This window comes from Sander lucioperca, chromosome 22 (genome assembly GCF_008315115.2).
Source record: "Sander lucioperca isolate FBNREF2018 chromosome 22, SLUC_FBN_1.2, whole genome shotgun sequence".
Classification (NCBI taxonomy): domain Eukaryota; kingdom Metazoa; phylum Chordata; class Actinopteri; order Perciformes; family Percidae; genus Sander; species Sander lucioperca.
Genome location: NC_050194.1, coordinates 22,632,158 through 22,648,309, shown reverse-complemented (window position 1 = coordinate 22,648,309; position 16,152 = coordinate 22,632,158). Strand labels below are relative to the sequence as shown.

Here is a 16,152-nt window from a genome sequence, read left to right as displayed (position 1 = left end):
AAAGGGCAGTAACCTCTGAAGGCTTTGTTTGGTTGGCCGGAGTCTGAGCATAGGCCCACCATTGTAAGCCTGGGGACTCCTATGCTCAAGCTCTTGTTTTCTTTGGGAAGCAGGAAATTGGATGACTGGCTACCTGCTACAACAACATCCTGTACTTGAGAAGCCGTCTTTTCACCCATACCCACCTATTATTTCCCTTTTCTATCATACGCAAGTGGTGAGCCAGCAAGCTTCTTCCCCCTCTTCTTCTTCTATGGGTCCTGGGGGCCCCGTGCGTGGGTTTGTCTAGGTTCCACTCAGGTTGAGATCAAATTGGCCCCATCCAGATGCTTCCGTTGAAAATAAGTGTGCGGGGGCCAAATACTTTAGCTTTTTGGAGCCCGTCTCCACCTTGTCAGGTTAATGGCCCTTTGTGGGCTGACAGTGGTGGCAAAAATGAATGTTCCTATTCAAACACTCGCACACGCACACGCACACGCGCAAATCTACTTATAGCTCTGTCAGTGCCTGTCAGGTCACTTCAGACCAATCAGAGTGATCTGCAGGAGACCACTTGCCATTGTGAAAACATCCTTAAGGATTATGGTGCTACAGACAGGATCTAGTTGGATGTTGATGAGAGCTGATTCCGATCTGACCTCGGGGACACCGGACCTCCATGCGAGATATTAATGGAAATAATCATGGCATCATTGGAAGGGATTTTGTGTGAAGCTTGCTCTGTCGCAGGAGCTCTCACTCAAAACCAATATTACACATTAGGGCTGCGTAATCCCTCCTGATAAGATTTTGTCACTGCGACCCCCAGACAGGAAGATTTCACTGAAGTGTGTGACCTGGGACAATGTAGCTTTTAGCCTAACCAGACAGAAGTGCTGTTAGGGTTTCACGTTATTATTATGTCTGACATGATGTTCATGTTAATGTCTGATATTTGTATGGAGGGGGTTATGGGTTATGTTGCCCTAGCCAATCAGACCCACTCGTGACATTTTCAGTCAACGCGGAAGCTAAAGCGATAGCGGTTGCTACGGGCTTACCGTACCCGTTACCTTAAAGCTATAGTATGTTACATTTCTGCATTAAAATGTCTAAAAATGACTACACCTTTGTTATATATTTTGTTGAGTTGTGTACTTACATTATCCCAAATGTTTCCAGCAATGTTCAAACCCAGGTAAATCTCCATGGGTTTGTGAGTGTCTTCTTTACAAATACATATAAAAATATTGATTTGTGCAGCTTTAATGTTTGTTATGTCGATCAAAGAATTTAGGAGTTATTTATGAATGTTGACTCACAACAGCCTTTATAGCTGCATCAATCGCATCCTCACTTGTCTTTTTATGGTTTTGACACCATTTTTTGGGGCTTTGGCACAGAAAGATGACATCTCCATTCTTAGTCATGCCTACAAAGCTCTGATTGGTTAGTTTGTTTTTCCGCCCAGGGAAACAGCCACCTATGATCACAACACCAGACCAGTTTGAAATGCTAAAAAAAAAAAAAATCGGGAGATATGGGCAGAATATCTCTGGAACCAGGCGAAAAATACTTTTGACACACACACACACAGACACAGACACAGACACACACACAGACACAGACACACACACACACAAACTGGAAATGCAGCGTTCAGTTTTAACGCACCACATGTATGAAACAAACTCCCAGAAAATTGCAGGTCCGCTGCAACTGTTCTTTTAAATCACAGAAGTTTTCAGTTTCTGTTTCCTTTTATTTGATCAAATAATGATCATTTTCTTACACTGCACTCTAACTTTTATTCTTGCATTTTATACATATACTTACTCTATTTAAGCTTGTTTTTATCTTCAATTCTCTTGGCTTTTCAATGACTGGCTTCTATTGTATTTAAATGCCCTTTTGTGGATGTTTGTATCAATGCATGTAGTTTAGTTTTATGTAAAGCACTTTGAATTGCCTTGTTGCTGAAATGTGCTATATAAGTAAACTCGCCTTGCCTTACCTTTCGATGTCAGCTGCCAACATCGAAAGCAAATGGGAGAATACTTCTCCTCAGTTATCGTTTTCTAAGCAATTCTAATTAATGTCTGACCAAGATCTGGACGTGATGAAACCATCAGCCAAGAGCAAATACACTACCTATACCGTCCAATCATAACTCATTTGTTGCGGGTGGAAGAAATTATCAAGATATTTTTCCCATTTTGCAGCAGATGATTTATTCTATTTGCAGAAACAGGCAACATCTGTGTTTTATCAATAACATTCAACATGTATAAAAAAGAATAGTAAAAAAAAAAAAGTTGCTTGATGGATTAAAAAAAAAGTATTTTTTTAGGAAAAAGAAACTGACATTATGAAAAAAAAATCATCTGATTCGGAGGCACTTATGGCTTGGCAACTCTTGTGCAGTCTGAGTTTTCCCAGGTGGTTGTAGTCAAGCGTCAAAGGCCATGATTACGATACTGGAACCAACGGGGATGCACTCAAACACAATCACATCACGCTCTGATATGTCATCACTGGCCTGAGCGCTTCTGTCTGGACTTTGTCACTGATCTACAATGACCATAAGAATCATCTCTAATATTTCAGTCAATGCAACAAGAGATTTATCAATATTGTATCAAAATGCAGTTCATTATGGACATATATCAACTATTTACAACAGCAAGTAGATGCTTGCTTTCTTGATTTCTTCCTGGGTATACATTTTTTTTTAAAGAAATGTCTTGTTTGATTCCTGCAGCTTTCCAAAGAAACAAGTGAAGGTTGCATTGTGCTGCATTGGTGTCCAGTTGACCCCCCCTCCCCAGTCTCTCTGTCTCGTCTGCTTTTCTTTTGTTCATTCAGAGCTGGGCGAGGCCGCCGAGTCTATGTCGTCATTTTCCAGGTCGTTGGGCGAAGACGACTGTCCTCCCTTCACTCTCTTCCACTTCATCCTCCTGTTCTGAAACCACACTTTCACCTGTTGTACAGAAATACAAAAGAAATGCTTCATAAGAATAGGCATTCAATCAAAAGCGTGTTTAATAAAAGGTCTTGATGTCATCTGCATTACATGGACAACACTGTTGAGGTAAATTTGCCTCAGACATTTGCCTCTTGGTGTTCTCCCTCTGCAATAGCTCAAGATTAATATTGTTGATATATTTATTACTGGATCAACAGAAAATGTATCTGCAGCTACTTTAATAATTTACTTTACCTAATTTACTTAGTAAGTTAAGATAAGAAAAGGTGATTGATTGTTGCAGCAACAGAAAGGAAAGAACAAAACACAGATAAATAGAGACAGTAAAAAAAAATAAGAGGAATATAAAACTAGAAGAATACAAGTAAAAATAGTAACTATACAATAGCAATTAAAGACAAGATTACAAGGCAGAAGTTACAGTAGCAGCAAAATCAGCAAGGTATAGTATGTACACCAGACTAATATATATATATAAAATATATATGGTGATAAGTAATGACACCAAGTGTTTGTCTGTAATTATAGACCTGAAATGAAAATCATTAGTTGCAGCCCTACTAGTAAATAATTAATACTACAAATTAGGTACTCAGTATAAGGAGTTAAAACAATAGTATACTTGATAACACTCACAGACAGTGCAGAATGCATTTTTTCCACCGAATTTGAAGTTGTAACAGGATCACTGTGGTTTCTCTCTCCGTTTTGAGATTTTTTGCAAAAATTTACAACACGGTCAGCAGAAAAATAGACAAATAATCCCCCACAAATCTCCCAGCGCAGTGTATATGAATTGGCTCAGTTTGCATTGGCCTTGCAAGGAGCATGAGTTGTCAGTACAAAGCTCTCAGTTCTGGCTCAAAAACCTCTGTGAATGCAGGCGGAGAGTATCGTATAGACAGTGGGTCAAAAGAGTCAACTATCAGAATGTCGGCCTACGCAGGATGTGAGTTTACAGTGTGGATAGTGCTCATCTGTATCACTGCACTGCTCTGAAATGATATCATGCTTCGACTGTCCGGCCAAGAATAGAGGCAACAACATACACTTCCTGAAATTACATGGAAAACACAGCAACAACAACTGGGGGGTGATCACTTGTTAAGTCTGTGATTAAGAACATTCACTCAACATTTCAGAAGCTCATAACATATGTTGACAGATACCTCAACTGTTTATAACACCAAGACAAGCCAGTCCAAATAAACATGATTCATTAATACAATACTGATACAATGTCAAATTAAACCTGGGATGTTCAAGCCATTTTTTGATATAGCGGATGAAGTGATACGGCGAGTGTTATTCTATATTTTTCTTATTGTCAACAAATCCCCAAAAAACAAATCCAACGTAGTATGTCTGTGGCTATCAGTCTATTCGTTCCTAAAGACTTGAATCTTTAAAATGGGTCACTGATATATAGTTTAATTTAAAAAAAGAACAGCTGGTCACTGTAGTTTTTAGCAAACGTCATTGAGTGCATTTGTTGGGGACTATATTCAGCTGCGGATTAATACACATTTCGTGCTCTTGTTTATTAACTCAAAATAAAATAAAATAGTACCAATGTTCATCATAGTGAAGGAACATGTCACCCAGTGCAACAGTGTGGCTGGTTGATGTGTTTTTAATGGGTTTTTGGACAACAAATGGAGCTCTAAGGTAGAGAGGAATAAGATATACCAGTCTTTAGACACACAGGTTGTTAATAGGTTGTTAGTATGATGTTGTTGGTGTTGGTCATTTGATGGGATTTGTTGGCAGAAGGAAAACTAAAGAATATTTCCAGCCTTATCTTTTTATATTAATACAACCCATTAAAACCAGTTGGATGTCAAAATGCTGCGACACTGAGCTCCAAGCCCGTTTTCTCAGTTCATGAAACCATTTTCATGAACTCATGAAGTCATGCTGTTCACAGGACATGAGGACGATAGATTTAAAACTAAGATCATGCAAAGTGCTGAACTAAATCCAAATTTGGAGACGACTGTAGCAGCTCAAGGAATGAGAAAGTTTTAGGTGACCTCTGCACATCCCACACAGCATTCCCACCTGCAACCCTGGGATTCAAATGAATCTGTTCCCACATCCTGCAGCTTCTTCCTCTCCGAGTTCCTCTGCTTATCGAAGCTGATTGAAAGGACGGCGAAAGGCCAAAGCATGTAGGATGAGTTGGAAAAAAAGCCGACGAGCAGGAGCAGCGGGAGCTCCGAGTGAAGATGGAACCCCGGCTGTGCGTGTGTCTGTCTGTACAAGTGTGTGTGTGTGTGTGTGTGTGTGTTGCAGAGGTCTGGGAAATAGATTTAGGGAGCAGACGGCAGTATGTGTGGTCACTGTGGCACTGTGGCCTCATTAGGAGGAGCTGGAACACTGGGCCTGACAGGCAGACTGGGGTTTTCATCCAGCAGCATTGACACATGTTCGCCCGATTTCATCGAGTCTGGAGCTGCCGCCCACTTATTAAAGCTGCATGTCATTCTGCTAGAACCACAGGATGAAAAAAAAAATTGTGGAAAAACCAGTTCATTATAATCTAAATGCATCTATGTGTGTATTATTATTCTTATTATTATTATTATTATTATTACATAGTGGAAGGAGACATTTAGAATACTGTGGATGCCGTCCACTGAGTTAAGTGATGATGACCTTTTTAGATTTATTTGTTTGACTTATTTTGTATTGTATGCCTCTGGAAATCAAGCTATTTAAGTTATTGCCGTTTTATTTTTCGGTTCTTTTTGGTTAAAATCTTTCGGGAATTTTGCAACTGGAAAAGTATAACGTTAAGTATAGAAAAAACGTAATTGGTATCCGATCTTTCTGCCCAAATACATTTACTTTTAGAAACAAATGTCTTAACATTTCTTTCAGTATTTGTAACATAAACCTTTCTACTAGATTTTGTATTTTTTTTTTGCGGGGCGATTCAGAGGATTTACTTTACACAAGTGAGTCACATTTGACTCTGCAGAAATAAGAATAAAAACGAAACTCTCACTTTTTCATTTTTAAGATATTTGAATAATGAATAATACAGAATGACGATAATATCATTATTCTCTATTTGTTTTGCTCTACTTGGAATCAATCCAATGTGAGGGAGAGGTGGCCTACCTGTCTCTCTGTGAGGTCCAGGTTGACGGCGATCTCGTAGCGGCGGAGCCGGGTCAGGTAGTTGTGGTGGGTGAACTCAGCTTCCAGCTCTCTCAGCTGCTCCTTGGTGAACGCTGTGCGCTCTTTCCGGGCCTTGCAGCTGGAGTCCACCTTAAAACTGGAATCCTGGATATCTGGAGGGAAACAGAAAGGAAATGCATTGTGTGCAGTTTGAGGCGTGTGTTTTGCCCGCTCATGTATGCTGACAAACGAACATATTCTTAGCATTATTTTAGAGGGCCTACTTTTCTCATCACATTGGTGAGGGGGTAAAATTATAATAATGTGCATTAGATGTGATACATTTTCATCTTTCATCCCTCCTCTATTCTTTCTATATAAAGGGTTAGGAACCCAGTTAGTCCGACATGGCGTGATTCTACCACGTAACCAACACAGCCTTCTACTTTCATTTTTATTCACGGTTAATCCTCATTTTTGTGACGAGCCTCTAGCTGACTATTAACCAGGACTTAAGGACCTTTCCAACCAACAAACCACAACTCCAAAGACCCTTTAGTGGGAGGCCCCTTATATAGTAAACACCATAACCAGCACTGTCAAAAGAGACCACCCTGACCTGAGCATATGAGTCCTGTTCACCTGCAGCGCATGTGCAGTGAGTATGCACGTACATTTCTGTGTGCGTGCATGTGTTGTTGTTTTTTTTTGCATGCCTTCTGCCTTTAGTTGTTCGTTCACCCGTTTAAGTACAAATTCATGCTTTTGAACATTGATTCATGGTGTGTGAGTGGGCATATCGGCAGAGGGCAGGGCCCACCAAACCAGCCACAGAGGGACTGAGTTAGGAGAGGAATGCAGCGGAACATCGTTAAAGCCTCTAACAAAAGAACAAAGGTGCGGATGTGTCCAGGTCTGACTACTACGTGTGTGTGTGTGTGTGTGTGTCTCAGGAGATTTCCCTCTGGAGCACTCAGTGGGGAGATTCACATTAACTCATCTCAAACATGACAGCAAATACATCAGGAAAAAGCCTGAAATATCTCTATGAATGTGGCGGTCAGTTGTAAGGGCTGACCAGTACATTTGAATTTGAACTACACTGACATCAGTTTCAGTGATTATCCAAACTTTCATGAGACAAAAGTTGCAGTTTATTGCTAAGATTTATAGATAGGAAATGGTTGAATTTCAAACCTCATTTACCAGGATAAATATACATGAACGCTGATTGATTTAACTTTCAGTACAATGTATGAAAGGGAAAGAGTTTTGGGTAATATTTGTGCATTGGTAGCGACACTAGCAGCTGATGTAATCTCTAGAAAATGGTTCCAATTTGTCAAAGTGAGAAGTTTTGCTCGGTGTTTGCCAGAGCAGCGGGCCAGAATGTGAAATGCTGTACCCGGGCCAGATGTGACTGGGCAGACCAGGACATGTGTGTGTGTGTGTGCGCACACGTGTAGTCTGTGCATGTGTGTGCTGGAGGACCAGGGTGACGTGCCAAAAAGCCTTCTTATTGTTGTTTAAGTGTCATTAATGACGCGCTGCCCTGAGTGTGCCGACGCTGCCTGGCCTCGGCAGGTCTGGTCTGGAGCTGTGTCAAGCAGGTTTCGTTAGAATGAACACCTGGCAGGGCACATACTGGTTCTCACTAAACAGGCCCCCAATAAATATCCTGCACAGCCAGAGACCGTAAACTTGCAGGGAGAAGGCTTCTGCACCCAGCAGGGTCCCAAAGACAAACAGCATTTGGTGCCTTTTTGGGTGGATGGTGCAAAAGTAGTTTGTCTTCATCAGGACTGAATTAAAGCGGTTAGTGATTGTTTTTAAATTTAAAAAAAACCCAGGTGGAAATTACAGGTGTGACTGCTCACATAATTTGTGTGTGAAAGTATGAGTATTTGTAAGCAGATGTAAGAATATTTTAAGTGTTTAGAAGAGTGAATTGACAGTTAATGTATGCTTGATAACATAAATTACTGTATTTCTGTTTTGCTCACATGTGTAACCATGCATGCATGTTACTATATTATACTCATAATTAGTAACAAATACATGAATAAACACCTACAAATGTCTGTAGCCAAAGAGTCTGAATTTTAAAGTCCTTATAGTTGCTATATTTATTATATTGAGTTAGACATCATTTTCTTAGTGTTTATATTCAGCTAATAAATGTTAAGTAGGGGGTAAAAAAAATTAAGTGTTAACTGTTTTGATTTTATAATGAAACATAACTGAGACGTTTTAGTCCTCCGACTTTTAGCCAGTGTTTATATCAATGTTCCATGTCTACGTTACATATTGTGATGTATGATAAACAAAACTATTAGTCAAACTTTGTATTTAAGTCATATCAGATGCCAGTTTGAGTTTAAGGTTTTGGAAAAGTGCACCATATCTGTAGAAATACACACAGACTATATCGCAGCTCTGTGTGTGTTGCGAAAGCCTTCAGGCCATTTTCCTAATATATGCTCTTCTACCAGATAGTCAATACAAGACTGAATGGCTCTTTTCTAAAAACCAAGAACTGATGTAGTGGTCAGACATGTTGCATGCACTCAGTGGGAGATTGTGTTACGGCTTAACGACAGGAAAATGTCAATGGATAAGAATGTAAAAAGTGGGCTCGCAGGGAAAGTGATTTTACCAGACGTGGTCTGGCTTGTTTTCAGTGTAGTGTGTGGAGGTTACAATAAGGTAAGAAAGGGAGGGGGTGATGGGGTCTGTACTCCCCCACCATTCCCTTCAATTGGGCTGTTGCAGACATCGGTCATGTAGTTTTTTTCTTTTTTTTTAATAATTATTCTTGCTCTTTATAATCAGATATGGTATGTTTGGACAAAAAAGATAATCACGAAGAAGCACTTGATGACAATATCTTGAAGTGTGACTATATGATGGAGCCAACTACACCCAAGTGGATTAAAGTAAACATTAATCACCATAGCCAAATCTCAATCACAATATGTACAAAAAAAAAAAACTTTCTTTAAGCTCAGTTTCACTAGAAGCTACTTGATTTTTTTTATACAAATGTCCAGTATTTATTAGGTGTAGAGGTGCACATTTCCAGTCTCATTGCATGAATCATCTTTGTGACGAAAACAAAGTGAACAGGCTGAAATTCTTCTTCAGTTTAGAAAACGGTTTTCACAGATGAAATGTGATCGTTTCAGATGTGTTGGACGTGGTGTTATTTTCATTCAGCACTTCACATCCAAACTTTTACACCTTTAGATTCAGTTTAAATATACGTAAACATTTACTTAAGTTTGTCGTTCTCGTTGTTAACGTTACGCATGAAACTTTTGGGAATTAGTTCGTCATGGATATCAGTTACTTTCGTTTCCTTTTAGCAAGTGTGAAATCTAATAGGGGGAATAAATTGCACTATAATTTAAAAGCATACAATGATACTATTTCAATGCTTACAACACAACTCTAAGTATATATATATATATATATGAGGATACATGAACTCATTCTTTTGTGGCAAATGGGAATAGAGTCATATGAATATTATCTTCTTATTTTGGCTCACTAGAGTTTGGGAAAGTGTTTTTACATGATCGCTTTTTTCTCTTTGATAGTTTTAGTTGAAAAAGTTCTGAATTTAACGACAATTTCCTGATTCCCAAAAACCTACAGCAGGATTGTGTATCAATTTATTTCACTAATTCACGTTTGAGACTTATACATCTATAATAACCAGTAATAAAAACAGACTGAAGCACCTGTGATTCGCCACAGAAGCCTGATGTCATATTTTATCATCATCTTGAATGTGGACATACTGTTCTAAAACAATGGTCTATTTCCCACGGATACAGGGAGCAATCCAACGTTCACGTCCCATTAATCGTTTCAGCCTTTTGAACAATACGAGGATGCAACTGCTACTTAAAGTGTGTGTCTTGAACACAAAAGTCTTGTCACCTTCTCACCTTTCACATAGCGATCTGGTGAGAGTGCTGTTTTGAGATGGGTTAGGTGAGGAAATAAAGGGAGGATTTGTGTCACTGCCAGCTGTGATACAGGGCAGTGAAGAAATTCCTAACCTTGACATACTCACCGATTGCTACACTTTAAATGGAGCAACAATGGCATGACATTTTTTACACCTGTGTGCAGAGGTTTGGAATCATGGGGTTACCATCAATTCTTCATTTTTGCTGCTTCCCTGGCACATTTCCATGTTTCCACCACCATATGCACCAGTGTACAGTAGAAAAAGAGGAATGTGCACTATAATTTTTAATGCTCCCAAATGTGCATTTTATGACTGTATGTCTTCATTTTCTAAGCCTCCTGTGATTAGTTTTCGGATGCTCTTATTTCCCTTTAAAACCCAGCACACCCCAGCTGACTACCATCTATCCCGGTGACTTACCTGTGACATCTCTCTTCCTCTTATTGGAGCTCTTCTTGTCAGAGTCGGCCGACGCCACGCTCTGGGGCGAGTATTCTCCCTCCAGGCACCCGGGCACGGCCCCTGGAAGCCTGTCTCCCGCCGCACTGTCCAGCTCAGGCCCTCCACCTACTGCTACAGGGGCAACGACGGGCGGGCAGGCCTCGGGTGCTCTTACCCGCGTCTCACAGGGGTTGAACTGCCAGTCAGCTCTCTGGTATGCCCCCTGGCTCTCTTGGTACAGTCTGTCGTCGCGGGGGTAGACTGCGTGCGGCGCAGTCGGCACCAGGCAGGAGCTGGAGAAGTCTGTGTAGGCCAGGAAGTCGGGCTTCTGGTGGAGGGAGAAAGAGGCCTGCTGGTAGGGCGACTGCAGATTGGCTCCCGGGACCCCTGAGTGAGGGTTCCTCATGCAACCCCAGATCGGGCTGCTGGGGTGGGCGCTCCGCATGCAGCTGCTGGCTGGTTGATCCATAGTGATGCAAAAACACTTCACACAGTCTGGATTAATGTCTTATTATAAGTGTTTTCCTTGTAGAGGAGTTGGAAACCCCTCCCCCCTCCCTCAGAAAGCAAGTTAGGACTGGAAATCTGTGTCTCTGTCAGTCTTGAGAAACATCCACTTCAGCTGACTAAATGCACATCATCTTCTCACTGCATCCACTCGCTCAGGAATACTCACTTCTGTCAGAGGCTGCTGACTCTTCCACAGGCCACAACGCGTGAGGATAGACGCCTTCCTGTGACAGCGTGTTTCCCCTTTCTCTCTCTGGTGTGTGTGTGACGTCCTCCGGAGCCTCTGGTCCTGACACGCTCTCGCACACTTTCCCTATGTCTTGCTCTCACACACCCTCTCTCCCTGACTGATCTGACTGGCTTGTGGCTCGGCGGGAGAGCTGCATCCGCAACTGCATGACTCCCCTTCTTGGGCTGGCTGTTTTCACAACTCTTCTAAGGCATTCTTGACAAGTGAGCCCTCCTCCTTTTTAAACATATAGGTGGGAAAGAGTGGCAAGTTTATGGAGTGTAACGTGAAACTGCAGAGGAGGAGCCCTGCCGGCCACATGTTGGTAGTACCCTCCAACCAACCCTGCCTCATCAACTATTAATCACGGGGGAAATTTTATATGCACATCTAATGGGCTTTCCAGACGTGGGGCTTTTTAAAGGGACACTGTCTGTAGAATATAAAGCGAGCACCCACCCACATGAGAGCTGGGGACCCTGACTTATTTCAGCTCTTTAGCAATTTCTGACACCCAATTTGGTTCCTTTTTTGACACCCTTTAGAGGAAAGTTAACCCTAACCCTTTCCCTCTGCACCCTTGATCCCCGCCTGTCCTCTCCAATCTGAGAAGTCTTTTTTTCTTTCCCTGTTTTTATGACTGTGTGTGTGTGTGTGTGTGTGTGTGTGTCTGCGTGCACATTCATTCTACACACCCAAATCCACCTGGCTGTACTTTCTTTAACGTTGAGGTGATAGAGGGACTGGATTTGATATTACCTACGCAGGCTCTCACACCTCTTGAGGTTTTCTCACTTTAGTGAAAACACAATATGAAATTTCAGAGCCATATTTCAATAAACACAAGCTAATATTGCTCTTCAAAAAACACTGTGACTGAGGGATTGGGCTATTTTTTGTGTATAGTCTCTGTGTGGAGCCCTTCTTGCTTGTTACGTCTGAGATATTAAGCACTTGTGTGTGACATCAATCGCATGCAGATTAACCACATTTCAAAGTACAGAGATGTGATTATTCAATTTTCTGATCACTGACTTTCAATCTGTGCAGGCTACTCATAACAGAAGCCACTTCCTCATGAAGTAATGTCTGTAATACCATTAAACCTTTTTGACTAAACCAAAATTTGGACTCAATTTCAGCGTATCCGTTACCCAATAAACCTACTGAACCACACTTTACAAAAATGCACAGTTGTTCTTCATACTGCTCATATTTGTGAGCTGAGGTTTGCCTTCCTCGTGTGTTCTCACTTTGCTCCTGACCTCTCAGACAGGGGGAGGTGGATCGGACCTCCATCGAGAGGAGAGAGGCAAGATTTAGAGATAGAGGCTATAAGAAAAGAAAGAACAACAGAGATAAAGCGTACACCTTAGAGAAAATGAGAACTTGTTTTGTACTTCTGCTGGGGACTATTTCCATAGCCAAAAAGAGAAACAGAAAAATGGGCTAAAAAGAAAGCTGTACCACTATCGCTCTCTGGATGCTATGATATAATCAGACCCTCTTTTGTACACAATGCATTCAGTTGCAACCAAAAAAAAAGAGAGATGGAATGAAACTCTAGAAAGAAAAGAAAGAAACAAGTAAAAAAAACAAAAAAGATCTGAATATCTGTTGCCCCGAATGTGAAGGAAAGAAAGAAAAAAAAAAAATAGCCAGCAAAAGTAGGAGTGGACGAAATGAAAGAAAAAAAGTCAGATCGAGAAAGAGAGTCACAGAGGAGAGTGTTTGAGGTCATACACCAAAACCTTTCCATTTACCCAGCGAATTGTTGAGCCATGAAGCATCCCCTCGCTTTTACTGGCAGACTGAGCTCTGGCCGCACCGCAGGGAGCAGAGGTTACACTGCATTTGTGGTCAGAGCAGGGGCCATCTGTGTGTCAGTATAAATTAGAGTGTGTGTGTGTGTGTATATGTGTGCGCTGTGAAAATATACCTCACTGAGAGTGTGTGTGTGTGTGTGTGTGTGTGTGTGTGTGTGTGTGTGTGTGTGTGTGTGTATATGTGTGTGTGTGTGTGTGTGTGTGTGTGTGTGTGTGTCTCCACGTGTCTCACTGAAAGAGATAAAGGGTGTTTACGTGTATTTCTGTGAATCTAAAAGAAAGTCCCAAACAAGCTTTTGGACATTATTAAAGGATAAAGGCACAGCAAAAATCAATCTACAGGTCTTCGCAAAAATATTTTGTTCTTGAGTTATGGTGACATAGTGACTACTTTCAGGGCTAGTTGGTACTGTAGCTGGCAGGATAACTGTCACACGCTAGCCAGCAACAATAGCTCTCCAACCTTTCTATTTTCCCTGGCATTTTTTTCTCATGATTGCACATTATGTCATTCAATAAAGTGTTTTATTTAGGACAGGGAAAAGTTTTCAGAGCCAACCAGCTTGCTAACAGACAGTAGCAAACTAGCTTGGTCACTAACAGGACAATGAGTTCACTCAGTTAATCATACCATAGACTCCTTTCTCTTAGGGCCCTGACACACCAACCAGACGGGCCGACCGTCGGCAGTAAAGCCAGTCGGACTGATCAGTCGGGTCCCCGAGGTCCAAAAAATGCCTCAGAACACACTGAGGCGATGCCGACTTGAGCGTACGCTCTGCGCGTGCGCGAAACGTAATACGTCTCCATAGCAGCAGGCGGCGCTGCTCTGTATTGTTCTGATTATTTCCCAGAAAATGAAAACCGGCAGCTGATTGGACGAACGCGTCACGTGGTTCTTTTTTCTCCGGAAATTCACAGCCAGACTGTCATGGCGGCTCGTTCAGAATACGATCTCATATTGGACTAAAATAGTTCACCGAAACGTGTTTCTGAAAACATTTTAAGCGAGAAATAGGCCGTGCAGTTGCTGAATCTGTCTTCATTTCAGATTGACAAAGGTCAGTTAAAAAGATTTTCGTCAGATTTTGAGCTCATCCGCTCCCCATTTCCGGGTGAGTCCTGACTGCCCTGTCTCCGACTGAACATGTTGGGTCGGCCCAAATGAAGGCCGACGGCTCCTCGGACGGCCGACGGCACGGAACACACCGAACAGACTCGAGTCACGGACCTCGCCAGACGGCCCGACGCCCGATTATCAGGCTGGTGTGTCTTCTCTCTTATAATGATTTACTTTGCAAGCAAATCCCCCAACCAGACCGGGTCTTAAGGCCGTTGATATTCTATTTTTTTCATACTGTCAAAAATTCACCCCCAAAAAGACCAAAACTACAGTAATAGGAGTGTAACGGCACACAAAATTCATCGCGTACCACGATTTTGGGATTATTTTTGGTACAACGAAAAGAAAAAAAATAATTTATTTAGAAAAATATAAAACACACAACAGTGGCTCATTGGCCGTAATTAGAAAACGTAACAGTTAAGGCCATTGAAACAAAAGGGCGCTAAAATACCTGGATATTGTCAGTAAGAAAAAATAAATAACACAAATGTCAGTAATGCACCATCATAAGACTCTGACCTGTTGATAATTCCTGTCCTGGGACGCAGCTTGTGCTCGTTTATACAGGACAGGCAACACTGACAGAACATTGTAGCGGGGCTCAAGCACTTTGACCTGATGCTTTAATTCTGTATTCTCTACGACTGAGCGTGATATATAGCATTAGTTATTACTTTGGCCTGGCTGAATCTGCAGTGGAAAGCTTCCAGTCTGTTTTTGTTTCGTTCTGCTAATCAACCCATTCGGGTGATGCCGTCGTAAATTAAATGTTTGAAGTGTTTCCACAGTCAGACCCGTCTTCAGCTGAACAATGTCGGCATACAGTTTGAAACAAATCATTGTCCAATGAGCCTGACTAGTCGAACTAACCGTTGACTAGCATGCTACAGCTGATCCCTGGGTCAGGGACTGAGTTCCTGGCAAATACACTGTTTACTCCATTTTCAGTAACATTTGATAAAAACTACAGTGCCCAGCTCTTTTAGGACATGACGGAGCCTTTCATAAAATTAAGCTATATATTTGTGACTGTTTTTTTTCAAGAATTATGTTCTCAGTAGTAACAAATGGGCTTCTGGCTGAGTGCCACAAACAGGGTGGAGAAGTCAGAAAGCCTTGAGAGACGGACTACAACACTGTAGGTTTTGGTCTTTTCATGGGATTTGTTGACAAAAAGAAAACTATAGAATAATACCAGCCTTATCCTCTAAGAAACAGTGATGGCAAACTTTTTTCTCAATGAAGAACAAGATATTTCTCAGTACATTGCTAAATGTTTCACACAATAGTAGTAATGAGTGTGTGTGAGCATTTCTGCTACCCCTGTGTTTGTAAAACTGTAAGAGTGTTTGCTTAAGAAACTCGGGAGTATGTGAACTCTCACTCAGTCATACACACCACGGATTGCAGATAAATGAGCTGGACATGAGTCACATCTCCCCTCACCCTGCAGACAACCTGTTTCTGTCAGTCTAGCTGTGTGTGTGTGTGTGTGTATATGTGTGTGTGTGTGTGTGTGAGAAAGTGCAAGTTGGAAATAACGTAAAACAAAGTAAGATATTGCATATACTGTATGTGTAAGTTTTGTACACTGTTTATCTGTTGTTAAATGTGGATGTTTTCACGCTTCCCAATATATTTGTGCATGAATGTGTGCGACCGTGTGTGAGTGTAAGTGTGTGTGTGTGTGTGTGTTTTCATCTGATCCATCTTCGTGACACTGGCAGGATTAGGGCCCTCCATCAGTCTTTTGTGTCTGACAGCGTGACCCCCTGTGACCCCACGTTCACCTAGGTCTTACTGGACAGTGGGAGCCCCTTATCTCTGCTACTGTCCTGGGGATGAGCCGGGGATGAATATGAGAAGGAGGGATGGAGGGAAAAAGAAGGACAGAGAACCAATGAGGCTTATTTAATTAAATGCAGCATTCTAAGCAAATGTTAATTTCTA

At 41.5% G+C, this 16,152-nt stretch overlaps 1 protein-coding gene across 1 annotated transcript; it reads right to left on the bottom strand.

Moving 5' to 3' along the window:
* Window positions 1–2,333: 2,333 nt before the first annotated feature.
* Window positions 2,334–13,156, bottom strand: meox1 (mesenchyme homeobox 1). Its single transcript, XM_031314860.2, has 5 exons — window positions 13,014–13,156; window positions 12,504–12,582; window positions 10,491–11,487; window positions 6,092–6,264; window positions 2,334–2,959 (listed from the first exon to the last, which is right to left on the bottom strand). The coding sequence occupies exons 3-5, from the start codon at window positions 10,978–10,980 to the stop codon at window positions 2,837–2,839; spliced, it is 786 nt and encodes a 261-aa protein (XP_031170720.1). The 5' UTR covers window positions 10,981–11,487; window positions 12,504–12,582; window positions 13,014–13,156; the 3' UTR covers window positions 2,334–2,836.
* Window positions 13,157–16,152: the final 2,996 nt, after the last annotated feature.

Coding starts and splice junctions, on each gene's coding strand:
- meox1 (XM_031314860.2), bottom strand. CDS start 10,980: ATGGATCAACCAGCCAGCAGCTGCATGCGGAGCGCCCACCCCAGCAGC. Junction 6,265..10,490: donor GAGGAAGAGAGATGTCACAG/GTAAGTCACCGG, acceptor GTTTCCCTCCAG/ATATCCAGGATTCCAGTTTT. Junction 2,960..6,091: donor TGGACCTCACAGAGAGACAG/GTAGGCCACCTC, acceptor TCTGTACAACAG/GTGAAAGTGTGGTTTCAGAA.